Raw genomic sequence first — 27,034 nt, 5'->3', positions numbered from 1 at the left:
AGACGCTGGAGGGATAATCAATCATTAGAACACTTTTACTGTAAGTTGATATCTTTGTAACTATGTAAGCTTGATAATCAACAGATCATTTGTCAAATTAAAAGTTTAAATGTTTGACTAGCTTTCAGATAGAAAGGATGCCATGTAGCTAATGTCACTACTGCATTTTCCAATGTACCATTTCATACTTGAGTGACATTTTATTTCTCTTGATTTAGAATTAGGATCATTGTTTTTTTTGTTGTACTCTGACCCAATTTCTGTAACTGAATTCTCCCCTCGCTGGTTTGACCATTTCGCTGAGCATTAAGTGGAAATCCAGGCGTAGTTGTTAACAGTGATGTTGGAAGCTCTTGTTGGAAACAGTGTGTTTTGTGTTGTCTGGCTGTTATAGGTCGTCAGTTCTAGAGGGGGGGGAGACCTTTACTATGGCCCATCGTCTGGATAAACATTTCCATTCTGTCTGGGCTGGGTTAGGAGGCTTCGTGCAAATGTATCAACGTACTATATGCGGGTCATTATAGGTGTAATCCTTTCCTTGTTCTCTCCGGGAATGTCCTTGTCGTACCAATCGAAACTTGAAGTCCTGGTTTGTAATGAGATCCCATGGGGAACACATGCGTGTTTCCTACCCGATCTCCTGCAACCCTCAGAGCCAGCCACTGCTCCTGCTGCCCCTTGCTGCGTCATCCATGATACCGCTCTTGTGCTTTTAAAGGTTAATTCATTCACACTTGTGTTTTAATGTTCAGGTTATGATCTAAAGGTTTGTTTTTGATTTGTTTACTTCATCATAAAAGTTTAAACTTTAACCACCAAACCAAACTAACTCTCAAAGAAATTCCCCAGAAATATGTTCATGAATTTCAAAGAGAAAACCAATTATATTTTTTTATATAATTTAGCATCTTTACCTGCCTGAGACTTGAAATGATTTAGGAAATGAGGGCAAGACATGGTTTCAGCCAACAACCTCTCAACTGTCTTTGCTCCACTGGCAACACTGACAAACAAGCACTGTGCTCTATGGACTGTTTCATACACCACCTGTCACTTTAACATTACTCACAGGATAGCACTTGGAGGAATCAAGTAAAAAAGAAACATATGCTGTTGTCATGTTTTTGGTTAAGATTAGTCCCACCCTGTCCTCCCTCTGTGTCAGACCCTGCAGACCCCCACAGCCCCCTTTAGATCCCCCTCACTTGAGCAGACGGCTTGCATCTGAACCCAATTCAACCCCACCTGCCTGACCTAAATTCTGCCTTCCCCCCCTTTTTCTTCTCCCTTCATCTGTAGAAGTTTTCAGCCTTAGCAAACCGACTGGCAGTGGAATCATAACGCTGCAGCATGTTTTACTTTAACAGAATTCAGTATACAAGCCAATTATATTCTAAGATTGTTTGATTTGGTTCATTTCTAAAGCTCTTACTTTATCATCTCCGACCTTGCCTTCTAAGATACATAAACTATAATTTGGAAAATAAATACATCATTTGCAGTAATGTAGCACACGGGCAGATAGACTGAAAGCCTCAGCACTGGAGTGGGTTTTTTACGGCTGATTCCTGAGAGCTGACTGTTTTTTGGGACTGAATTCAGCATATGGCTGGCCAGAACCAGAGCGAATCACACCACTACTCTCTCAAGAGTTGTAAGAATTTACCGCAGCTCATCTTTCAGTTCACTCTACGAGTGGGTGGATGGCATGCAGTAGCTTTTCTCCAAAGTCTTCCCCACTTGGACGGGATGGGAAAAGCTCATCGGTTGGGCTTTCCCCAGTTGTTCATTGTCCTAACGGGATGTTCTGAAATCTATCTGCTTTATACTATTTTGAATGCAGAGGAAATGGAGAAATATTACATGTATTAGCCTTTTGAATTTCTTTGCAGTGTTGTAGTCTACTCGGCTCACGGTGCCTGTAGAGCTTGCTCAGCCAAATACTGGAAAGGCTCGACCGCCTTACTTCATGCTGTTGTTCCATGAGGTTTGTTTGTTTGTCTGTAGGGAATTTGTTTTGGCTTGGACCCTCAGTAAATTGTGTCAAATACTGGCAAACAAGTAATCCGGACAGAAAATGGAAGCATCCCCCTGTTGTTTTACTGTATGGGGCTCAATGTAAGTCTGGCAGTCAGCTCTGAATTGGTCTGGCGGAGGCCGTTTGTCTGGCTCTAATGGTCTCCGTCATTAGCTGAATAACAATTGGAACGTATCATGAACATGTCTTATTCAGTTAATAATTGTCATGCGTATTAACGGGTCTTTTTATGGTAGACAGGCTCTAAATGAGAAGTTAGCTGGAGGCAATGATGTAGTCATGTTAAATGTCAGTAATGTAATGTTCAAGCGCTTGTTGGATCACTATGGACAAACCAGTGTCTCTTTCCATGTGTTCCCAACGTCTAGAGTGGACACTACTCTTGAATTTAAAATAATCTACTATCATTATGGTGCCACAATAGAACAAGAATCTACATTAAAAGATATCTTTTTTCCAGACTTTGCAATAAACCCCAATTAGCTCAGGTGGGTTCAAGTCCTTGTAACATACATGTTGCTGTCAGACCGTTTGGCCGACCCAGTTTTGATGAATTCCAAAATGTAAATGAAACCAAAGTAGTAGTGGGGAACGGTCTTATAGAGGGGAAGCTGTTGAGTTCTTCACAGATAAGTGTCTTTTCCCCAAGTCAGCTGGCTCGTGTCGGCGCTGCCACCCAGACCTCAGAGTGCTTCTCACCTCGGCAGTGGTCAGGGAGCAGCCCTTCCTGCACATTCCTGGGGCTGTGGAAGATAATTGCTGTGGTTTATGAGAGGGAGAGGCCCTGAAGAAACACTTCCACCAGACCTCAGTTGCATTCGTTTTTACTCCTCTCAGAGTTCTGGTTCAGACACAGGAACAGGGTTTGTCTCTTCCACACAGTGTGTGTGTGTGTGTGTGTGTGTGTGTGTGGTTCCCTTCTGCAGCTGGATATCGTTCAAGTGTTCTCTTCACTCGTAACGTATGTTAAGTATTGAAAGAAAGGGAGTGTGAGAGCGCCAGGCTGCTCATTGAACACTTCCAAGTTTCTTTTTAGCTAAATCTTTCTTCCCCATCTATCCTTTCCCATAATGGCATACATTTAAATTCTAATCACTGAGCTTTGAAGGCAGCTCGTTGTCTGCCAACATCTCATTACGTGACATACATGCAAAGGGACTTAGCGGTGTTATTGTTGTACTTTGTGTGAGGTATTATAGAGCTGCTCATGATTACTCGAATGGAGGCCCACATTTTTGGCCCCAGATCAGTGGAGTCTGTCCTGTACATACTGAGCACTCACATGCTCTTCTTATTAACCCTCTTCCAAAGTTACTGATGACTGTCTGTTTTAGAGTTTAAAAACAAATCCTATGTTCTGGACCCACACTCAGCTATTCAGAAAGTTACAACGCTGGGAAAGTACACCATACTATAATGACTTAATCTTACTTTTAAAGCCTGAACTGCAACTCACAGGTAACTTTCCATTTTCCGGAGCAGTTTCACGACTAATTTACTCACAAGTGTGTGGAAATCAGTTCCATTTGAAGTTCACAAAAGGCGAATGTTTTGAGAGTCATTAGACGTTTCCTTTTGACAGTTTCTGACCAGACCCTTAAGTTTGCAGTTTTCCATAATGAAAGTGTTTTTTTTTTTTTGTTTGTTTTTCAAACAGTTACAGTGTCGTTTTACCCAACTGTTCACAGGGTAACTGCAGTCCATGTGGTTTCTGGAACTCAAAGTTGAACTGTACATAAATGGCAGCTGGCATTGAATAATTCCAAGAAGCAGTCGTTTTAATGAATCTGAGAGAAAAGTTAATGATTTTTTTTGTGGTTTCTGGCGTCGTTCATAAGTGTTTGAATATCATATTGTTTCCGTATCTCAACTGCACACTACATTAGATGAACATGATGTAGACATTCACTCAGATTTTATTTTACTTGGCTACATGCATACAGTTTAAAAAAAAAAAGCCCAAAACCTTTCGTTGATATCTTTAAATAACGTCTTATGATAATATGTCAGAATGGTCTAAAAGTCATTTGATTTTGTGGTTGACTTTAGGGAACAATCAGTAACGTCTCATCTGTCAGCAGCTGAACATTCATGTTGCGTAATAACACTTTAAAAAGCCTCATTAAGGCCACCTATCTTTTCTCACCCGTGTTTTCAATGGGACATTCCTCAAAACCTCACCAGATACTGTACACAGGTGCACACCAGAGATAAAAGTCTGCGTTGTGATGATATTGCGGGTCAGACATCGGCTACCAGTTTGAAAAAGAATTAAGTAGATTCCCTTCTCATTCAGCAAAACTCACAGCTGTTTGCGTCTGTGTATAAAGAGTTACTGTTAATAGTTAGTTTAGCCACTTTTGACATGCTAGTTAGATCTTTTTTTTTTTCAAACCATAGGAATCCATTCTGGACTCAATAGACCAGCTGTAGGTCATCTCATTACTGCTGTCACTCGTCTGTCAGCGGTGATCTCATACAAAGGGTGTGGGGGGGGGGGAGTCACAGGAGAAGGTGACACTCTGGCCCGTGCTGACTGAGGAGGTTAATCATGTTTTCATAAACACACTCTGATGTGGTCCGCTTTGGTTCGCCATGTTGTCCAAGCCGCTGACTGCTGTGACACACGGCTCTGAGCTCGCAGCAGGAGAGGACTGTTAGGAATGCTCCGGCCTGACATGTTGTGAGTAATTAACCCTGATTGATAAAAGATGAACTGCCCCTGCTGCTGCTGCAGCGGGCCGTCAGCATGCACACACACACACACACACACACACACACACACACACATGCACTCATGCGTCCACCCACCCACAGACTCTCACGCACCATGCACACACAGCAGCTGCACCTGGGAATTTTGGCTTATCTACAGCATATTCATGATTTTCATACCCCCCTAGAGAAGAGGAGGGGAAAAATATATGACAGAATCTCATCATAACATGTCTGGAGAAACATGGCAAGAGGAGATTACATGGCATTCTGTTTAAGAGCCCTCAATAAGTCTGTTTCAGTATTTTATCTAGTTATTGGTCAAAGATTGAACTCTGACAGTTTCTATGTTATTTTTAACAGCTCAAAACACCTGGTGTGTCAGCTTTGCGGCCCATGAAGGAGTCTCCAGCTACTCATTTCTGTACTTGATCAGCACAAGCTCATCACCTTTTGTCACATTTGAAAAAGACAGGAATTTCATGTCTTTTTCCCAAAGTTCTCTTAGGTATTACCCCCCCCTAAAAAAAAGAAAAAAGCTATTCAGCTTCTGCCAAGAACTATCAACCAGGCCTTCCAAAAATGTTCCACTTTCAATGTCTTCACGTGTTTATACAACTAAGCTTTTTTTCCCCACATGTCAGCTAATGTATCACCTAAAGTTGCAGTGGGTTCAAGCTGAGCTCATCCTGTTGCTGTGGTCTTCTGTGTGAATGCATTAACTCCCCGTGGATGGCCACTGAGATGGTGTTAAAAAAAAAGCTACATATTTAAAAGGAGCTTTTGTCTGTTCCACTTCTTTCCAGCAGTGTTTATCCCCCCCCCCCCCCCCCCCATCTCCTCCTTTAACAGAAGCCCTACACTTGTAGTGCCCCCCCCCATAGAGATCCCTTGGCTCTTATCATGTTCTTATTTATGTATCCTGTTACAGTTGGAAGTCATGTCAGCATCCAGTGAGGCACTCAAGGCGCTCAAATATTTCCCTCCATTTTTGTCCACTGACTTGAGGGACGAGAGTCATTTTTCTTTTTTAGGTCCTCACCCAATTGTTTTGTTTTTTATCTCCACAGCAGCTCTAACCACTTTAATCATGATGGGCAGAGGAATATTATTAAGCCTTTTCACTAACAAAACACGTTTTGTTGGCAACTGTGTGGTTGTTATACGTGCATATGTGACAGCCACAGAACATTCTTTGAAAAATCGACGTCATTGGTCAGACACTACTGTGTAGGTCCTGTTTACGGACATATAGGGTGGGCTGAAGATTGTGAGATTGTATTTTTTCTCTCTATTTTTTTACATCTTTTACATGCTTTTCTGTCCAGCACCTGGTATTTAGCATCTGGATGCGCATGCTTTTTTAATTTTTATTTTGCATTACAATGTGAGTTGTACAAAAGTGGTATGATGGTCAATTTTCTGTTTTCTGTGCTACATCATTATATACATAAACGCTTCATAATTAGCTAAAAACAAAGATAGAGGGGCATTTTTAGGGTTCCTCTTGGACTCTAAGGCAAACCAGATGAGACTTTGTTGTTAAAGTTTCGCCTGCTTTGCGTAGAAAGGCTCCCACTCAGAATCGTGCTCAATGTTAATAAGAGACCCCAAACATTTTTAGCAAACATTTACTGTTCTTCTAGTTCTTCAAGCAGGACAAATGCGGACAGTTTTTAGTGAAAAGAAGAATTAAAGCTCATGGCAGATGATTAACCAAACTCCATCTCTTTCTTTGTCTGTCTCTCTCTCTTTCCAGCTCTCGGTCAGATAATGCTGTATGTGGATGGGATGAACGGCCTCATATCTCACACTGAAACGGTCCAGTGGCTTTACACTCTGGTTGGATCCAAGGTAAAGATTATGAACACTAAACACAGTAGATATACTCTACAATCAACTCAGCAAACCCATCTGTGCACTGGCGACATTGAAATAATCACATACTCCTCAATACTTTCCTCTGTCATTGTGATCCCCTCGGCCCTCTAGTGGTCAGATTCTGTAATGTGAAGCATATTTGCAGCAGAGGAGGGAACTATGTTAACTCTTCACTCTCTCTGCCTTCTCGTGTAAATGTTGAAATAGTTTTTGGCATTCATCTTTTTTTTATTATTTAAAAAAAATATCAAAACCCTGTTTTCCCAATAATTTTATATGGCAAATTTCCACTGTCAGTTATCATTTTGACTGTGATCATTGACGGGGGTGTCGCTTGTCCAGTGGTAGTGCTGATGTGGCAGCTCTTTAGACAAACATTTTACTAAATTAACACTGCTTTTATCACCACTGACATGATCGATTGTCACTCTCAAGCAAATTAATAAGTGTAAATTTAGAGTTTTAGTCGACTGCAACAGTATTTTAAGTCCCTTTAACTGTTTGTTATAGTCCAGTCTTTTATTTTATTCTGATTGTCACAGGAAGTTCTTATCAAACTCTCAAGTCGTCTCAGACAGGAAAAGCTTTTTTTAGACAATAGGATACCAGTAATAGTTGGAAGTGCTGGCGCATCACCCGTGTTGAGCTGGTCCAGTTGTTTGAGCAAAAGCATTACATTTACAGTTGAAATGAAGTGGATTGTGTGTTACATGCTCGGGTTTAGGGGCTATTGCCACATTGTGATTTCTGTGTTTACTGTATTTTTCTCTTTGTGTAGTTCCGTCTGGTGGTGAAGACAGCCCTAAAGCTGTTGCTGGTGTTTGTGGAGTACACCGAGTCTAACGCCGCCCTGCTCATAAAAGTTGTGAACGTTGTGGATGCCAAAAGAGGTGAGCATTAGGGAGACTTTGGGATGTTAAAGTCAATACCTGCAGACAGACTATCAGGGCATCAAGAGCTTGCCAGACTCTGTCGATTCATCGCGTGAGGTGTTACACCAAATTAGTTTTACATGAATGTTTTTTTTTCCAGCTAATAAGAGATTGTTTTCATACCTCTAAAATAAAATTAGCATTGTATCAGTTGTAATTCTCTGTTGTTAAATGTCTCAAGTGAAACCAGCAGTGAAATATTAAAGGAATACCGTAAATAATGTAAAAATGAAATAATGTAAATTCCCATTTCGGATAGATTTCTCCTTCAGTTCTTCTAATCAAGTCATCCATGGCGGCTGTAGTGCTGCTCAGCTGACCGCAGATCACAGTTCCCTGTTACACAGCAGTCAGATCAGTTGTCCTGGGCAAGCTCTCTAGCTATGCATGGAACGAGGCTTATTGAGAAAGACTGTAACTCCTGTCTGCAGCAGGGTTCAGTTACCTGCCTCTCTGTAAAGGCTCCACACTGTACAACAGGCGGTTGAACATCAGCCGTGCAGGGGTCGGGTATCCCTCTGTCTCAGCTCCCCGATCGTGTCACTTCTGCTGTTGCGTAAGAAGACTGAACCTGATCCCCAGACTCCTGTTGAGAAGGAGGTGGACTTGACACTTGTGTCTGAGGCACGCGGCTGCTCCGGTGATCAACTCGCCCCTGCACTGTTTTTTTCCACTGCCACTTTTTCTAGAGGAAAACTGCTATGGCTGCATTTCTCTTACTCGACCCATGAGATGACAAAACTATTTTTACGCTCTAAGATCAGCAAATGGATTAAATAAGACTTTACTATAACCCGGTGGAGTTTCTCTTTTGATATACAATGTGTTGCATGCCTTTCGCTGCTGCAGAAACAAAACTGTGGTCAAACATCATGGAGATCCTAGATGAGAAGGATGGAGTGGATACAGAGCTGCTGGTGTATGCAATGACACTCATCAATAAGGTCAGTGAAAGAATACAACTAGCTCCTTAACTGTCTTATCTTCTCTCTTGGTCTCTATCTCTCAAACCCCCTCTGGGTTTCTTATCTGCATTGTTCCCAAAATGTCATCTGATCTGCCAGAGCCTTTGTCATATTGAGCTTTTTAATGGACTTCAGTAGGATCTGAGTCATTGTCACTCCTATCGCTCCCCCACGTATTCATTTCATTGAAGATAAGAATGGATTGTACAGTATCATGTGTATATAATGAACCGGTGGTGTTTTTCAAACACGGGGAAACTTTGATCCAACTGAAGTCAAAATACCTGCATACATATATAGATACCATAGGTCGAAACAAAACAACTGCAGAAGAAATTGTACACCCTTTCACTCTCTCAGGCGATCTTTCTTTATTTTTGTAATTTATTTTTTCTTTCACAATTAATCTAAAATACTGCAGAGACAGTTTAGAACTCTTATTGTGTTTTTTTTTTTCTTCTATTGAATGTGTTTGTGTTTCAGACTCTGGCAGGCCTCCCGGACCAGGACTCCTACTATGACATGGTGGACTGTCTTGAGGAGCAGGGCATTGAAGCCATGGCCCAGAGACACCTGAGCAGGAAAGGCTCTGACCTCGACCTCGTCGAACAGTTCAACATCTACGAGGTAAGAAAGCATACACTGCCACATTATCTCATCACAACTAGCCTTAATGTCACTTTATTGGACATGTGTGTCGCACAATCGACTGAGGTCACATGACTTCTCACACACTTATACGGCGGCCAGCAATGAAGCGTGTGCCAAGGTTTCTCTGTGATGCCTTTGATCCAGATGATTCTCCGACATGAGGACGGAGACGATGAAACCCAGTTGCCTCCCAGCGTCCGTAAGGACCGCAGACGGGCCAGCGTTGGTGGCACCAACGAGAGGCGAGGCCTGGAGAGAAGACGCAGCCGGAGACATTCACTCCAGAATAGCAGAGGCCACGCTTCTGCCCCAGCATCACCCAGCGGCCCTCATTCTCATGCAAGCAGCTTCCTGCCCTTCGGTGGCCAGCGCATTGAAGACATCAGTGAGAGGTGAGGCCGGGGGAGGACAGAGAAATGGAAAAGTGGAAGATTTTCAAAAGAAAATAAGAAACTTAATCCTTTCTTCTATTTTAGCTTGAACTTGGTCCCATCCTTGTTTTAAAAGTTCAGCCAGGGGGGTTTGTTTTGATCATGTATATTCTAAGCCCTGAGAGATAGCTGTTGTATTATATTTCAGCCTTGCGTCTATTCTGTCCAGAGCCAAAGCAGAGAATTTAATTATATAGTAATTTAAAGAACGGCAGAGAGGAGACTGTTACTGCAAAGTGACATTTGAATTAATTTCCCCACTGTCAAGACGTTTCCCTGCCTCAGATGGAAATAGAAAGCTTCTGTAAACACATGATATGAGCTATCTGCTCTCTGTCTCAAGTCATGCTTCCTTCAGTGAGAGTGGAGTTAACTCAAACTCCACTATGCCATCTGTTTTTTATACAGCAAACCTTTGGGACTACACAAACTCATAGAAACCACAACTGGTGATTCAGGCAAGAAGCAAATCGCAATCTTGTTTAATTGTGTAGTAGCTTGGACTATGCCCTGTAAAAGCACCAGAAAAAACTTCACATGAAGTCATTCATTATTCCACTTTTTATTATAGGCCATATATGAGAAGACAAAAATTAGGCTTGAATTTTAAACTAGGAATTGTTTGTCGCCTAGCATATGCCCTAATACTCCTGGTAGCACTCAGGTCTTCAGGTATACTTAAATTCAGTCCAGCAGGTCATATGATACCGTCATACTGGACTAGCTTCTTCCAGTCCACCACAGGAAATCCAAGCTGCCTTTGAAGATCACCATTTTCCATATTGTTAATGAAATCCAGACATCCGAGACAGATCCAGAAGAAAAGTGGCCACAGACTTGTGAATGACAAAGTATCCCAGACTATCTGCTCAAGCAAACAGCATATCTTCTACATCCCCAACACTTGTTATTCAATTGAATGTTTTTCTCCTCAATTAAAATCACAGGGAGATGGGTTTTTTGTATTAAAGGGTAACTTTGGTATGTTTCACATTAACCCATTTTCCCCTTTTGTGTCCTACTGACTAAAGGGGACTACAATTTTTGAAACTGGTCTCAAATTGATCGAGAACGCTGTGGACTGCAGCCGCTAAACGGGCTGCAATGTAATTGCAGGACAATTCATTTCCGTCAGTTTAAGTCCTCTAAAAGTGCTTGTTTTTTGCCACTGACGGACTTCTTTTTAAGTGTCGGACAATATTATGGAAAGGACCCTACAAAGAAATGTAGTTTAGTTAACCTTTCCATTGATGTGGTCTGTTTTTTATTGTGTCTCACCAGGTTTTGCTCAAGAAGTCAAAATCAGCTTAATATGCAGCCATGACAATAAAAATATTTCAGATAACACTAAGCTACGTTTTATGTACTCCAACACAACGAACTCTGACGACACCGGCTCTCCTCTGTACAACTCTCACTCTCGTTTCCACTGTTGCCTTCTGGCAACAAGTCACATGACACAATAACAAACAGACTGAATCAAACAAAAGGTAGAAAGAACTGTTATTTCTCCGTAGGTTTACATCATTTTGTTAGACACTTAGACAGTTGTGAAAACCTACTAACCCTTTTCAACATCTTTCAATGTTTGTCTCTTGTTATTCTTCCAATGCTTTCGGTGTTTGTCATTTCTGTCTGTTGTCTCGCCTGGGCTTTCCTCTGCTCTGTGTTTTCATTGTCTCTGTCCACTTTCTCTTTTCTCTTGCCTGCCTACATCCTCCCTTTCCTCCTTTCAACTCTTGATCCCTCCTCTCACCACAGAGAAGAGGACGAGGAAGAAGAGGAGGAGGAGGAGGAGGAGGAGGAAGGAGAGGAGGATGAGGAGGACGAGGCAGATTATGAAAGTCATCCAGTCACTGAGTCCTCTAGACAGGGCGCTCACAGGTATTCTAGGCCAACAGGTTCCAAGTGTCATTCCCCTTTTCCCTCATACAGTTTCTCCCTATAGTTTTTCTTCCATTTGGACTCCTACTCTGTTGTATTTTGTCATCCTAGTGTGGCTCCGTCTGTAGCAGACACTCCTAACATGTGTTTGAACTTAAAGTGTACGGGCAACATCCTCCTTAAAGCCAGTGACCAGCCAGGGCAGAGAGAATATCTCAGCGTCAAGACCAGGATATCGTCTCCTGTGTCCATTGCACCTAAAAAGAGGACCTTTAGTCCTTGGTGGGTTCCTCCCCGGCCACCTGACTGTGATTACCGTTATTGTCAGACTACCCCAGCCTCACCCCCCTTCCCTCCCCCTAACCCTAGACCTCTCCCTCCGTCCCCTGACTTGAGCCAGAGCCAGGTGTCTGTCGGAGCCGAGGAGAGTGAGGAGGGCCAGGCCAGAGAAAGGCACTAGGGCAGGAGCTACAGTTCATTTAATTGTGTTAGACCATTACGCCTCACAGCAAGGAAACACTCCGTCATCCCCATCACTGGTGACTGTGTCTCTTTGTAGCTCACTGTACACTCAGTAAAGACACCTGCAAGCAACATACGAGTAAAAGCAGACATAGTAGTTCAATTTTTTTTCTAATTTTCAATAATTCCTATCTTTTCTTATAAATAGATTATTCTCTACAGCACCCCATCAGGTTATTTGTGTTAGACATGCTGTGGCTTAGTTCCTCTCTACCTCCTTCATCCTTTAAAAATGTTTTCTTGATCATAGTTGCCTTTATTATCCCTCAGATGTGATTTGTGTTGCATGATCTGCCATCTCCAAAGACGTACTGTACCAGAAAAAGAAAAATCATAATTACTTCATTTTTTAAGTTGCTGGAAAGCATTATTTTTGCTGACATTTACTACTCATCTGTCTTCCATTGTGGCTCTCCACCACAGTTAATCCAAGACAAATCAATAAATGAATTCAAAGCATTAAGGAATTCAAAGTTTACAACATGAGTCACTGTCTCTTAGCTGTTCGTGTTTCTGCAGAGGTCTGTAGCAATAGAAACATGATAGTCCACCAAAGCTGGAATGGCATAGCAATTCCTTAGCATTGTATGCTAAATTCCATCTCAGCACTGTTTTCAATACAGTTGACAGTAAGTAAAATAGTTGTATTCATTAGAATTGTACTGCAGTCTTATTACCTTCTAAATGGCACACTGAATAGGTAAGACAGACAGAGATATGGTCTTTCCCCCATTGGCTCCGTTGCTTTGTGGTCTTGCAGCCCTCCAACCTTCGACCGCTGTCTCGCTATGTTGTTTGTATGACTAACATATAATTATTTGATCTTTGGAGTGTCTGATCTGACTGTTACTCTCTTTTTCTCACTTCCATCTTCAGTCTGACAGATATATACAACTCTCCTACATCTTACACAACTAGAAAGCCCAGCTGGGCAGAAAGGTAAGGCCAGGTGTCAACAGGTCAAGAGTAACAAGAGTGTGCAGGGACAAGATGTATGAGTGCTCTGAGGCCTTGTGGTTTACATTAATCTCAGGAAGATGTGCACATAATTCAATCTGCCGGAAAAGTTTGTCGTTGAACACTAGTGTGTTTCCAATCCACAATGTGTTGTGCAACCTTTCTAGGACAAAATGTGCATAATCTTCTATCAGATTCAACAAATACAAGGCCTCAAAGAACAGAATAGGTGTAGCGAAAAGATGCATTTAAGAAAGATTGTCCCCATGCACATACATGGATGAGCAGTGCACCTGCAGATAGTTGATGGCCTCACAGGAAAGCTATTCAGATGCAGAGGGAGAAGTGCTTAAGAGCACTCAACACAGTCATATCTCAGTGTAAGCTATCCAGCAGTATGACATTGGAATTCACATCACAGATTCGGGAAGTGTTGTTCATCGTTCTTCTCTGTCTTTCAGTGGAAAAATGTTTTCGGAGCGAACAAAGCATTTATTTTCCCCTTCTTTTAACAGAATCAGTGCCAATGGCAGTCCATACCCTGGCAGGCACAAGGCTCCTACATCACCCATTCATCGCTTCACTACTTCAGCAACCTCCACACCAGACTCCAAAGCGGTTGACAGGTTGGCATCTTAACTTTTCCACAGCTGATGCAGAACATTTTGTCTGTATGGTTGATCATATTCCTATAAAGCTCCCATTTGAAAAAATATGTGTAAATACCAAAATCAAAATACAAACCAATCACTCAATTTTGATAATGTTATCACATTTGTTCTTTCTCTTTATCGTTTAGACCTGCTCTAGGAGGCTTGCTCACTTCATCGTACCGACAGCATCAGGAGTCTCTGGCTGTGGAGAGAGAGAGGAGACGCCTGGAAAGAGAAGAGCGTCTGCAGAGAATCGAAAGAGAAGAGAGGAACCGTTTGAAGTTAGTCTCACCCAATGGAAATACTACATGACTTCATGTCAGAAAGAATATATTATTTATTTACTTTGTAGGGAGCTGTACAGCCAATAAAGATAGGTTGGTATTTTTAGAAATAGGTGGCGACAGTCTTTACTCTGGAGTGATATTCACAAATCCCCCGTGAGTCAGATAAAAGCTGGGCTGTCTTTGTTTATGATGATAATGAGAAATACTGGATCATGGCAGGAAGAATCTGCAAAAGTATATGTTCGTCTCTGATGTCTTGTCGTACCTTTCTATGATGCTCTGTTTTGATTTATTTGCACTCACCACATCAATTTCAGTTAAGCAATTGAAGTATTACATTATGCAGACTGTCAATTCAGGCCCTAAATTTTGACTCTGTTTCGATCTTTCTATCTCAGTCGAGATCATGTTGACAAGAGGGAAGAAGCAAGACAAGCCAGAGAGGAAAGGTGAGTTTACTTTAGTGCATGGGTTCCCATGGATCCGACAATAATGCTGCAAATAAGATAAAAGATAAGGAGGTTTGTAAATACTTTGAGATTCTATTTTAAAGTCAAAAGCAGATGTAAAGCCTTAGGATGATTTATAGGTGTTAGAGCTCCTTTAGACCTGCTCCTCAGTAAGACGTCCCAAAGTTAACAGGACCAGTGTGTAATTGCGTTTTGTCCTGGATGTGGTCCGGTTGTCTCCCTCTGACCGTGTGATTTGAGATCAGTAAACACCAGCCATTAAAGTTAAATAGCACTTTGGCAACTTTAATAAAAAATGTATGTCATTTGTCATTATTTGACTCCCTGAGTATTAGTAATGGGATTACAGCTCAATGTTTCTATAAATACCTCGGAACAAGACAAATATGGCATATGTGTTCACAGCATACATTTTGACATCATGGCTATTATTCACTAAAACTGAACAGAATATTTCATCACTGTTCGATGTAGCCTTAATATCTCTAATATGTAATATTTTCAGGGGCTTGTATTTTGAAGTCATATATCTCTGCACCCCTAAAACAAATTTAAGTAATATTTTCAACTTTGCAATCATTTGCATGTATGTTTCTATGTGATTATATCACAACTATGATATAGCTTTTACAACAGATCAGCATGCATCTTAACCCAAGTGTACAGACTTCTAGAAGCTAAATTTCATTATTGCAGGTACAAGGCTGTGGAGAGGCTAGCCGCAGAGGAGTTTGAGCGAGAGCGCCCCAAGGTGCCAACAAGAGGACGGACAGAGATCACGCTGTGTTTGAGTCCCAACCCTGCTAGCCGCTCTGCGTCCCGCTGTGCCACACCTTCGTCCATTATCTCACAGCAAGACACAGTCGCCACTGCACACCAGACGTCGGGTAACTAGTGTTTGCCAACCATTTATTCATCATTGGTACCCGAGTGATATGAGCATGAATGGACTGTAATGTTGGCTTGCAGAGCTGGCAGAGACTACACTGGCTGTCAGTGCACCTGTCACACACACTGGGCGTGGCAATAACAATTGACGAGAGTTTATTGCACAGAAATTAGATTTAGCTGCACTTCTGCTGAAAGGGATTATTTAGAATAACTACTTGACTTATGTGTGTGTATCAAAATGTAGCAGTGATACAGTAAGATTTTAGGAAAATAGATAATTTGATGTTGTATCTAAATGTATGTGTTGTGTCTAAATAGACTGATTAAGCAGCTTCATTGTTTTGAGGCTTGCAATCAAAAGGGCTGTTTCTCTCAATACTAAAGTACAGAAGTTTATTTTGGTAACAACTTGGTAACAAAAGTTCTAATTTAACTAGTTTTCTTTCTCAGAAATTGTAAAGCATTGCTTCTCAGCCACTCACATTGTGTTTGTGTTTGTGTGTGCGTGTGTGTGCGTGTGTGTGTGTGTGTGTGTGTGTGTGTGTGTGTGTTGTATGATCATGAGCTATGGTAACAGAATTTGATGATTGCTTTGTAAATTATTTCTGCAGTCTGGAAATGTACAGTCTCTCAGTGCAATTAAGGACATGTCAGGAAGCAATTTAAAGCCGTTTTAATTATAAACAAACATATCTGAAGACTATCAGATAATATAAACACACATAACTGAAGTACTTCAAGTAAGAATTTTGCTACCTTGTTTTGATTTCTCTTCCAGGAACAGAACATATTTCAGAGCCAAACCTTGACCCACAGACCAGAACCAAAAGTCCAGCGCCAGACTTAACAGTATCAGAACCTTCCCCCACACCTCCCTCTGAGCCAGACGAGCAGCAGACTGAGACAGAGTCGCCTGCAGAGACAGAGGATGTTGCTGAGACTCAGGCCGACCAGAATGTAGTGGCAGAGCCAGCATCAGATGAACAGTCCGGCGTGGAGAAGGAAGAGGGGCAAGAGCAGGAGAAGATTGAGGAACAGAAACAGGACATGGACAAAGTAGATGTGGAAGAGCAGGTAGAGGAGGCAGAGGCAGCAGATGTAGCAGGAGTGGGAGAGCCAGATGTGGAGGTGAATGTGAAGTTAGAGGAGGAGTTTGAGAAGGAGCAGCCAACGGAAAGGGATGTCGAGGACGGAGTACTGCTGAGTGAGAAGGAGAGACAGAACGAGGAAGTGAATGAAAAGGACAACTGCTCTGCATCCAGCATCTCCTCCACAAGTAGCACTCTGGAGAGGGAGGAGCGGGAGGAGAAACTCACCAATGACATTGAAGCAGGTATGATCGATGCTCATTTTATTCACTTACTTTGATATTCAACTATGTATATTTGTATTCAATGTCACAATTCTCTCCGTATCAACAGGCCGATGGACACAGTGCATTAGAGACGCAGATGTGAACGACCAGTGCAACAAAATACTCAACAGCAAGCGCTTCATGCTGGACATGCTCTACGCTCAGGCGACAACCGGCAAGGATGAAGGGAATGTAGCAGAAACGGAGAAAGAAAACTGTAAATGTGAGAAGGATGCAGAAGTCGGTGACTCCTCTGTAGCTAGCTTGGCCAGCAGGATCTCCACACTGGAGGCTCACAGACAGGCCAGGGAAGAAAATGTGAAAAAAATGGAGGTGGGTCATCTGGACAACCAGGGCAGTGTCCGAGCAGTTGCGGAGAAGTTTGGAGATTTGGTCAAAGGCCTCACGTCTCCTCCTGAGGCCGAGGCCTCAAAAGAGCAGCAGCAGACTGACAAATCATCAATCGCTGCCTCATCAACCTTAACCCCTAAGAAAGAGTCCGACTATATCTGGGATCAGCTGATGGCCGAACCTAGGGAGCTGAGGATCAAAGAAATCGACTTCACGGACCTGAGGGATGAGGATGACATGGACATTTTAGATATGGACAGTGTACTGGGGTCAGGTGACCTCATACCACCACCTCCACCTCTGCCATGTAATGCTGCACTGCCACCACCCCCGCCCCTGTTTGGGTGCCCTCCTCCTCCTCCTCCCATCCTTGGCAAAATGATGCCCCCAGCCCCACCATTCATGGCCCCTATCCCTCCGCCCTCCCCTCAGCTGAGTCGAGGGGAGATGCCTCTCTTCCAAAAGAAAAAGAAGACCATCCGACTCTTCTGGAATGAAGTGCGTCCCGTGGACTGGCATTGTAACAGTCATAAATTCTGTAAGGAGTCTCTCTGGTCCAAACTGGAGCCAGTTAAACTGGACACATCCAAGCTAGAGCAGCTGTTTGAGTCCAAATCCAAGGAGCTGCCTGTCACAAAGGTAACTTAGTGTTCTGCAGTTACAGTAGAACCATTCAGTATTACTGTATACTTTTGGAGGTTTGTTTTGCAATCCTAATTTGCCTTGGCTTCTCTCCCATTGCTCAGGTTTTCTTGCTATCCGGTATCATATAAGAAAGGGTCATTTTGTGAGTTGAGTGATACATTTTGCCAAACTACTGTCACCCTGGATGACATTTAAAATGGGTGAAAGCCTTCTTAAAATGTTAGTTTAATCACCTCCTGTCCATGGATCATTCAGGCGAAATACCCAAAACAAGTCTCAAGCAACTCTGTTGTGGTGACAAGGCTTCAAGGGGCTCTCGGTCATATCTCCATTTTGTGATGAAGGCTGATACTCCGAGTGTGATTTCACACACACTGTGTGTAGTGCATCTTAAACCATTAAGAGCTGATTCCACTACACAAGGTACATGATATAATATAACGATGATTTGTATCTCTTACAGAAAGCAGCTGTTGATGGCAAACGACAAGAAATCATAGTCCTGGACTCAAAACGCAGCAATGCTATAAACATTGGCTTGACTGTCTTACCTCCTCCTCGCACCATTAAGACCGCTATTCTCAACTTTGATGAGTACGCACTGAACAAGGAAGGCATTGAGGTAAGCGTTTTTAAAGATACGTTCTGTATCTAAATTGGTACTGTATGTTATAAGTACTGTCTCGTCCATCAGTTAAACCATTTAAATCCAAAATATAGATGTTTTTTATGAATGATAATTACTCAGCAGCACACCAAAATGCACTTCCATAAACGAGAGATTTAACTCCCGTCGATGGGATGGCCCACAATGTTGACATATGTGGTTTTCTGGCTGCATGGCTGGCTTTGTGGCTGTTCTCGCGTAATCAATCACAGCGATGATCAAAGATTAGCTCCACATGCATATTTTCAGCTCGTTTTAAAAACCGTAGACTTTTCAGCAGATAATGTTTAATATTGCATCCCTTTGGGGTTATATAACCTGCAGTTTCCAGAGCTTCACCTTGAGTTCATTCTCAGCAAAAAGGAGTATTCCTCCCCACCTTTTGTCTCTGGAGATCTTTTCAGCCAGACAACAAAGACAAGGTTGAAAATTCAGATGTCACACAAGTTTGTAGGAAAAATTGGGAACATCTTATATAAACAGAGCAAGAATTTAACCGTTTACATTTTTTTTGATAGGTTTACTTGATGAATGATTTTATAACGCTTGATCCTTTCCCATCCTCTTCTCTGATTTCTTCTGTACTCTCCTAGAAAATCTTGACAATGATCCCCACAGAGGAAGAAAAGCAGAGGATCCAGGAGGCTCAGCTGGTCAACCCTGATATCCCCCTGGGCAGTGCTGAACAGTTCCTTCTCACCCTCTCCTCCATCACAGAGTTGTCTGCACGCCTGCAGCTCTGGGCATTCAAGATGGACTATGAGCTTATTGAGAAGGTCAGACACGTCCCTGTCAATTGTAATCACAAGCAAACCTTATGGAGTCACAGAAGTAAATCATTATTTCATTTCATTTATTTCAACATTTATCTTTCTTGACTTTTAAAGGTATTAAAGGAATAGTTGCTCACCGTCATGTCTGTACAGTAGTTAAGATGCTACAGCCAGCAGCTGCTTAGCTTAGCTTAGCATACAGACTGGGAACAGAGGGAAACAGTTAGCAACAAGCTGCAGTGACTGCCGATATAGATAGATAGACAGACCGTTTACTGTAAGTTGTTATCAGGGATAGAGAAGATAACATGATTCTTGACTACATTTTCATGCTCTTTTAGGAAGTGGCAGAGCCTCTGCAGGACCTCAAGGAAGGGATGGACCAGTTAGAGAAAAACAAGACACTCCGCTACATCTTGACCACATTGTTGGCCATTGGCAACTTCCTCAATGGCACTAACGTGAGTAACCCTCAAGACATTTATGGCTCAGAGGTTCCTGTCTTTACACTTTCTCTCTCCCTCTGTCTTTTACTCACTCCCTCCCCCCCCCCCCCCCCCAAATTCCCCCACACATATTTATTTGGAATGGATAACAGTGGACTCTCTATGTGTAGAAGAATGTGCTGCCTGACTGTCTGCACCAGACACTGTCCTTCTACAGTAAAAAATGCTGGCCAAGGCCTCTGCTGAACCTGGCTCTGTCTGTCTCGGAGGGGGAGAAGAAGAAAAAACAGGGGAGGAGGAGGGGGGGGGGGGGTTGTGTGTTTCTGACATTGTGTGTTGCTTGTGTGTGAACTTTGTGCATTTTTTTGTTCTACTTTGTGATGGAGGTTTTGTCTGTATGTCAATGCGACCTGAGAGCCAAAACAGGGAAACATAAGTCATCGATATCAAAACAAGAAGTTCCCGTAAGTAGTGGCTGCATTTATATTTTGCAGTAAGCCATTTAGAACTGGCAGCAGAACAAGGGAGATCCTATTGGGATTATGTCTTTCATGATATGCCCGGGTTTCTTTTAGCTCCGCTGTGGTGAGCAGAACAATCAGTCAGGTCTGAAGTAGATTGTGGTTTTTGATAATCACCAGCCTAATGAATCTGCACTTGGCGCACTCCATTGAGCCCCGTTTTCTGACCGTGCCAAAAAGGAAATTCACTGCAATTTGGTCCTCGACTAGGGGCTCTTGATTTTTAATTTCAGACAGTTGTTTCCATCCCACATTCTGACTGTGTTGCTGTGTATGCATGCATCTCTAGGCTAAAGGCTTTGAGCTGAATTATTTGGAGAAAGTCCCGGAGGTGAAGGACACGGTTCATAAGCAGTCCCTGCTGCACCACGCCTGCTCCATCGTGGTGGAGAAGTTTCCAGACAGCACTGATCTCTACTCTGAAATAGGAGCTATCACCCGCTTGACCAAGGTTGTTCACTCTTTAAAAACTCGTTAAACAATTTGTCCAAAATATTAGTTTGTCACTAGTAGCAGTAAGTGAAATGCCATATCCACTGAAGAGAGTCCTCAACAATTCTGTGATACTTTCGTTAGGTGGACTTTGACCAGCTTCAAGACAATCTGGCCCAGATGGAGCGAAGGTGCAAAGCATCATGGGATCACCTCAAGGTCATTGCGAAACACGAGATGAAACCACCATTGAAACAAAAGATGTCAGACTTCCTCAAAGATTGTGCAGAGAGAATCATTATTCTGAAGATTGTACATCGAAGAATACTCAACAGGTGACTTGTGTTACTTTTTGAAGCACGTTTAAACTTTGTTTCCACCAAAGGATCTCTGTACAGTGATGTGATGTTTCTCTAAACATCTGCAGGTTTCATGCCTTTCTGCTGTTCCTGGGCCATCCGATATATGCGGTACGTGAGGTCAGCATTCATCGCTTTAGCAAGATCCTGAGTGAATTTGCCCTGGAGTATCGCACAACAAGAGAGCGCGTGCTACAGCAGAAACAGAAGAGGGCCAACCACCGGGAGAGGAATAAGACCAGGGGGAAAATGATAACAGATGTAAGTGCTCCTCACCACGAGCAAGGGTCGCACATACACTTTCTCCATTTCCTGATCCTCGTCTTTGTTTAGTTTGTACTTTCTCAATTCTATGAGACAATATGAGCAATCCCTGGACACTAGTTATAGCCATAATCTGGTTAAAGCGTCAAACGTGGCTTTTCTGAGAGACATGGCATACATTTGCAATTACATCAGCATAGTTCCTTGGTAATCACATGTATAGGTTACTGTAACAACAATCAGTGAGTTGCTTTTAGTGTATCTCATTTTGTAGCTGCAGCAGACGAAGAAAGGCCAGAGCAAACACCTCCCTGCGTGATTAAAATCCCTTAAACCCCGAGGAGTCTGCTACTCAGCAGGGGCCTTGGCAGGGGCCCCTCTCTCTTCAAAAAGGACCCTAATTCAATCACTGTGTGAAAATTCAAACCTTCGGATGTCCCTGAGAGAGAAATAACAAGGCCAACACCTTAAATGGATAGTTCGGAGTATTTGAAGTGAGTTGTATATAAGGTATTTATCTACAGTCAGTGTATTATCTACAGCAGATACCTAGGTAGGTCGGCACACCAGAGTTTGGAGAAGCAGAGAAGAGTACCAGCATGGAAGCAAAGCAATGGACTGCTGTGAAGGGCTGCAGCAGTAAAATGTATTTCAGACACCTAAAAGAAAGACTCACCTATGAAAACGACATAAGTTCAAGTGTATGCTAGAATATTTTGCAATGGGGAAGTGAACTGTAAGTGAAACTTATCTGTGCCGTTTTTGTCAATGAGGTCTGCTGGCTTTGAATAGATAAGTTTCACTTTCAGTTCACTTCCCCGTCAAAGAGTGCTGTCCTCATACAACCCTACTTCAAATATTTTTTTTCTTTCGAACGGAGCCCAGCTAGGTGTTTTTCCCTGGTCCCAGTCTGAGTGCTAAGCTAAGCTAACCGGTTGCTGGGTCCAGCTTCATATTTACTGTACAGGCATGAGACGGATTTCCCAAAATGTTGAACGTTTACAACCCAAATCAAGGATTACAGGCTTCTTTATGATTTGAGAAAATGCTACAACCTTTGTAACAACCAATTAGATAAATCAGTAGTGTGTTTATCAATCTGAAAACCTAAAAACTGTTTCCTGAATATTTGTCGCTTTGTACATAAAACGTTTTCACTTGACACCAGCAGTGTACTGTATTTACAACACACCTTTTTTGCATCTCTTTCTTCCATTTCCTTTATCTCTGTAGAGTGAGGATGACGATGATAGTGAGGTAGGAGGGTGGCTTTGTGTGTAAACAAGTGCATGTGAACTTTCTGTTGTGACTAACATTCAACCACACTGTGCTGTCATAACGTTACAATAACGGGTGTATTTACGAGGATTAACAATGGACAAGTCATCAGTCAGACTGACAGGCTTGGGTGGATAACCTTACATGAGTGAGGAAGCTTGACGATTTTGACAAAGAGACAAAAGAGATGCCCACATGATGTCAGCTAGAGTATGAAGAAAATGCATGAAGTAGTTGCAGCTACTTCCTGGTATATGAATGGACCTGAAAAGGGAAGCTGTACTCTGCAACCTGGCATGTCTGCATTGTTGCAACAAACAGTCATGGGGATTTTTGTGCGTGTGTGTCACAGAATAAACAGCACTTTTAACGTCTACGTGAAACTTTCAACTCTTTGAAATGACTAATTGTTTTTAATTTAGGCTGGAAAGTGCTGTGCCAGAGAATAAACTGTATGAAGTTTCATATTTAAAGCTTTTTTTCCGAAATACTAAAAGTGCCAGAACAACGAGCTAAGTTTCACCGTCTCCTATTAATAAAATGTCAGAAATTGTAATCCTTTTGTCCTCCCCCTCCTCCTCCTCCAGAGTGGTAAATTTGGCGGTGCCCCATCAGACTCACAGGAGATTCAGCCTCAGGGTATCCAGTATGCTGAAGATGCAGCTGAACATGAGAACATGAAGGCCATACTAAAGAGCAGCTTGCAGGGCGGAGAGAGTGCGACGTCCACGGTGCCAGGCCTCCGTACACGCACCAGAGCCAGCAGCACCAGAGGTCAGTCTCATGAACATGTGATAGACAGACTACTACTACAGTATAGTGAGAAACAAAAATGTCATAAATATGCATAGTAAAGCATGTCATGACAAAGTCATAATACCATAGTATTATATGCCATTGTACTCTGTTTTAGGTGTACAGCTTGTACTCTGTCAGCATTACTAAATGCTAAAAATCATGAATTGTTACAACAATTGTTATAACATTATACCTTATTAACATCAGCATCTAGGAATTCTTTTGAGAATGTTAGCATGCTGATGTTAGCCTTGTTAACCTCACAGAACCGCTTATAAGGCGGTAGACACTTCGTCTTGTTCTGTTAAACCTGCCCTATTATACGATCTGTCTGTTGTTTTCTTATTGATTCTGACCTTGCTGTTTTAGGGCGCGTTACCCCATGGTGCTCTGCCAGTGACGACCCGGTGAACTGCACAGATGATACAGCTGACGAGATCATGGAGAGGATTGTAAGGTCAGCCACTCAGGGGCCCAGCCAGCGGACGCAACCTCGGGAGAGGAGACGGTCCCGAGCCAACCGAAAATCACGTGAGTCGTGTCAACTATTGGCCAAGTGGCATCATTTATTATCACGCACAGATCCATATAATCACCTGCCTGTGAAAACACCGTAATAATTCACTTTTTGTTCTGGCTGCACAGTGAGGAGGACACTGAAGAACGGTTTGACAACAGAGGAGGCGAACGCTCTCGGCTTGTCCAGCGGTTCAGAGATGCAGGTGTGAGCTGGACACACTGTCAGGACGTCTCGAAGCCCTTTCACTGCCCCTCCAATGCCTACACCCAGACTGGCAACTCACTCTGGCTTTGGTACTAAAATTCCCTCACAGCTTCGATGAGTTGACCTCATCTTCATGCATTTGGTTCACATAGGCTTATCACAAGTGCTTCCTGAAGAGAGTGGATAAAAGCTTTTATTCATGAACTGATGGTCAGAGAGCAGAATTTGCTATTGCTGGATAAACATCGATGACGTTCCCTCACAAGGTTAAATCGCAATCATCCTTCGAACGTGACATTGCTTCCAAACACCCGCGAAAAAGTGTGTTTGTCAAGGTGGAGGGCATCAGAACAGTTGGCAGTGCATTTGCTTCAATCTCAGTGGCCTTGATTGAATCCAAAGGGCATAAAGTGTGGTACAGACACTCTCTGCTGCTTAGTTTTAGTGTCAGCCATGCAGCTTTAGAGACAAATAGAAAGAAATGTTATCTGTTGAATAGATGGCTTTGTGCAGAGGGTTATTCTGTTATTTACTACTGTGGTAGTTTTATGTTTCTTTTCATTTTGCTCAAGAAGGTGCTCGAATAAGGAACAATTGCACTGGATGTAAAAGTATGGTATCGATGGAGTTTGAAATCCTTGACACTGACGAACCACTGACATCTGAAAATATACTCAACAGTTTAACCAGCAAATCAATAGTTGCACAGTTTGTAATGTCTAATCAAAGTGGACACATTCAAGCTATATGAACATCAAAAGCTTTGTCAAATGTCTGTTAGTTGACTGGATAAGAAATTTAGCAGAGACATACTTTAAAGATCACAGTCAACAGTCCAGTTATTGTGTGCGAGGCTGGTAATACCACTCATTTCATGCTAATGCTCATCAACATTTTTAGCAGTGGCATCATGCGGCCTATTCTCACCACTTGACTGAACAGTTTAAGGAAGGCAGGCACAGCGTTAGTGAGCAATCTTCAGAGATCAGTAGTTTTATTTTCTAAGAAACTATGAGCTGCACATCTCAGAGTGCCTTTCAGAGACATTTATTTATTAAGATCTTTTCAGGGACATATAATCAAGAAAATGTTACGACAGATGTGCAGTCTGTGAGGGGCGAGAGGATAATACTGCAGTGTACATCATTCAGGAGCTGTGATTTATTTTTAACCAGTGTTTTTAGACTTGTTCTGGCAAAAAAAATGCTTTTTTCCATGTTATGTTTTGGATCAAATAGTATGTTATGAAGATAGCTTTAAAGTATTTATGACAATTTAGGATTGGTAATGCACATAAGCTGTATCGTGTTGCCTTACTGTAGAATATAGAAATGCATTGTTCCACTCAAGTCGAGATCTAGGTAAAATGTAGGAGTAAAAAATAGACCAGGCCAAATGAACATGTAGTTCAACTGGCATCACTGGAGATCTTAGTTTGTTATTCACATGGCGAGGAGCTTCATTCCCTAACTATGAATAAGAACGTCGGGGGTTACATGATAAGTGATATGGACAAATATAATATCACCATTATCTGTTTTAAAACATGTACATCTGTATTGTAATGAACAGGACGGAGCCCACAGTTTAGCTTTTGGATTTTGTAGGTCTGTTTTCGAACTGTTGATGAACTCATTGTGCTATTAATTTGGAATGGCCTTGGCTGTGTTTATAATAATCATTTCAGTTCATATATCACGGCTAGATACATCTATTCACTAGCAAATTCACACTGTGATGGAAAGATGGCCATTGAGAGAAACAAGAATTTAAGGCAACATTACGATAAAGCTACATAAAACCACACCAGCAGTATGTTTATTTTGTTTTGTTCCGAATTTACTGAAAATGAGTCAGCACCTTAGACTATGTGTAGCATGCAACTCTTCTAAGAACTGAAGTTATGGGGGAAGAGCTCATTGTGTTTCCCAGATTGTACTGTTTTTTTGTCAAAGACAGAATAGATGTGTAAAGTAATAGGGGGAATGCTGCAAAATGATGTACATGTCATGACAATGTCTTTATGATGTTTCTCTGTTTGTTTGTTTTTTGCTCCATGTGTAGAATAGTGTGTCATAGACTAAAAGCAGTATTCTAAATATAATTTAAGCAAACCAAGCCATGAATGGTTGTATGTGTCACCTCTGCTTGATACAAAAGGAGGTTCACTTAGGTTCTCAGAGCTGTAGGGTTTGTGGTATTAAAACTTTTTACTTCACAGACTGCAAAGTTAACAAACATGGTGAAACACTTATTGATGAAATTCACCTTTTAGTCCTTGTGGCATCCCTTAGAAGCCTTTGATTTTATTGCACTCAGCATTTTCTTCTTCTAATTTAACATTAGCCCACCACACATTAGCTGCCTGTGCCATAACATCGCTGTGGAACTTGACACAAGTGCATTACAACCAAGGCTTCTATTGTGTCTATGCCCACAGCAAAAACACATGTATCAAATATAATAAAAAGGCTCATTAAAACCTATTTTTTTGATATTTCTTAACTAATTTATATCTTGAAAATGAGTTTTGGAAAAATAAGTGTCAAATCTAACATGTTTGGGGAAGAAAAAGCAGGACACACAAACCATGCTTCAATTCACTTTATGTTCAGGAGCGTAAGAGGTCAATGACAAGTTTACCAAACTAGATTATCTGGGGTTTGCACATGGACATCAGACAGACCTCATTTGGTCTTGTTTAAAATTCCTATACGTCCACATGTGCTATGGATCTAAATGTGACTATGGTGTGCTTTGAATAAACTGCAAAGACAACGATGAACAAGACAGCTACCCGGTTGGAAATTATAACTGAGCATCATAAAAGCACAAAAATCCTGCCTAAAAAGTCTCAACAAATCCAGTATTAGTATATAGTTTGTCAAAAAAAGTTGTAAAAAAGTCATAGTATAGCATGACGAAAATGTCAAAATAAAGTCATTTAGTATTCATATAATGCCATGTCCATCTATAGTTTAGTATTTCACACTATGGACTATACTATAGCATGTCACAAAAATTGTTTGTTGTAAACATAGTTTAGTAAGTCATTAAAAAGTCATGCATAAAACAATCGTAGGATTGTGCGTCATAAAATGTCATCGCATGTCACAAAATAAAATCCTAGTTTAGAATGTCATTA

The 27,034-nt window shown here is 41.9% G+C and overlaps 1 protein-coding gene across 4 annotated transcripts; it reads left to right on the top strand.

The window, feature by feature from the left end:
- Positions 1 to 7,231: 7,231 nt before the first annotated feature.
- On the top strand, positions 7,232 to 26,375 carry fhod3b (formin homology 2 domain containing 3b). 4 transcript variants are annotated; one of them, XM_076109236.1, is made up of 20 exons: positions 7,232 to 7,524; positions 8,416 to 8,510; positions 9,015 to 9,158; positions 9,327 to 9,574; positions 12,896 to 12,958; positions 13,492 to 13,602; positions 13,776 to 13,910; positions 14,315 to 14,365; positions 15,083 to 15,273; positions 16,056 to 16,610; positions 16,699 to 17,621; positions 18,091 to 18,249; positions 18,888 to 19,070; positions 19,409 to 19,528; positions 20,324 to 20,485; positions 20,611 to 20,801; positions 20,894 to 21,086; positions 22,955 to 23,141; positions 23,535 to 23,696; positions 23,811 to 26,375. In XM_076109236.1, the coding sequence occupies exons 2-20, from the start codon at positions 8,439 to 8,441 to the stop codon at positions 23,891 to 23,893; spliced, it is 3,933 nt and encodes a 1,310-aa protein (XP_075965351.1). In that variant the 5' UTR covers positions 7,232 to 7,524; positions 8,416 to 8,438; the 3' UTR covers positions 23,894 to 26,375. The 4 variants fall into 4 exon arrangements, with proteins under 4 accessions (XP_075965351.1, XP_075965352.1, XP_075965353.1 ...); XM_076109237.1 differs by lacking the exon at positions 12,896 to 12,958 and having other exon boundaries at positions 7,233 to 7,524; XM_076109238.1 differs by lacking the exons at positions 7,232 to 7,524; positions 8,416 to 8,510; positions 9,015 to 9,158; positions 9,327 to 9,574 and adding an exon at positions 11,208 to 11,497.
- Positions 26,376 to 27,034: the final 659 nt, after the last annotated feature.

Source organism: Anarhichas minor, unplaced genomic scaffold (genome assembly GCF_050575085.1).
Source record: "Anarhichas minor isolate MPS153535 unplaced genomic scaffold, ASM5057508v1 ptg000041l, whole genome shotgun sequence".
NCBI classification, from domain to species: Eukaryota; Metazoa; Chordata; class Actinopteri; order Perciformes; family Anarhichadidae; genus Anarhichas; species Anarhichas minor.
The sequence above is the reverse complement of the archived record's forward strand: the minus strand, read 5'-3'. Positions and strand labels throughout refer to the sequence as shown.

Excerpts from the sequence above, each read along its gene's own strand:
- fhod3b (XM_076109236.1), top strand. The coding sequence starts at position 8,439 with ATGGAGATCCTAGATGAGAAGGATGGAGTGGATACAGAGCTGCTGGTG. Across the intron at positions 9,575-12,895 it reads ATTGAAGACATCAGTGAGAG|TCTGACAGATATATACAACT; the intron begins GTGAGGCCGGGG and ends TTCCATCTTCAG. Across the intron at positions 21,087-22,954 it reads GGGGGAAAATGATAACAGAT|AGTGGTAAATTTGGCGGTGC; the intron begins GTAAGTGCTCCT and ends CTCCTCCTCCAG.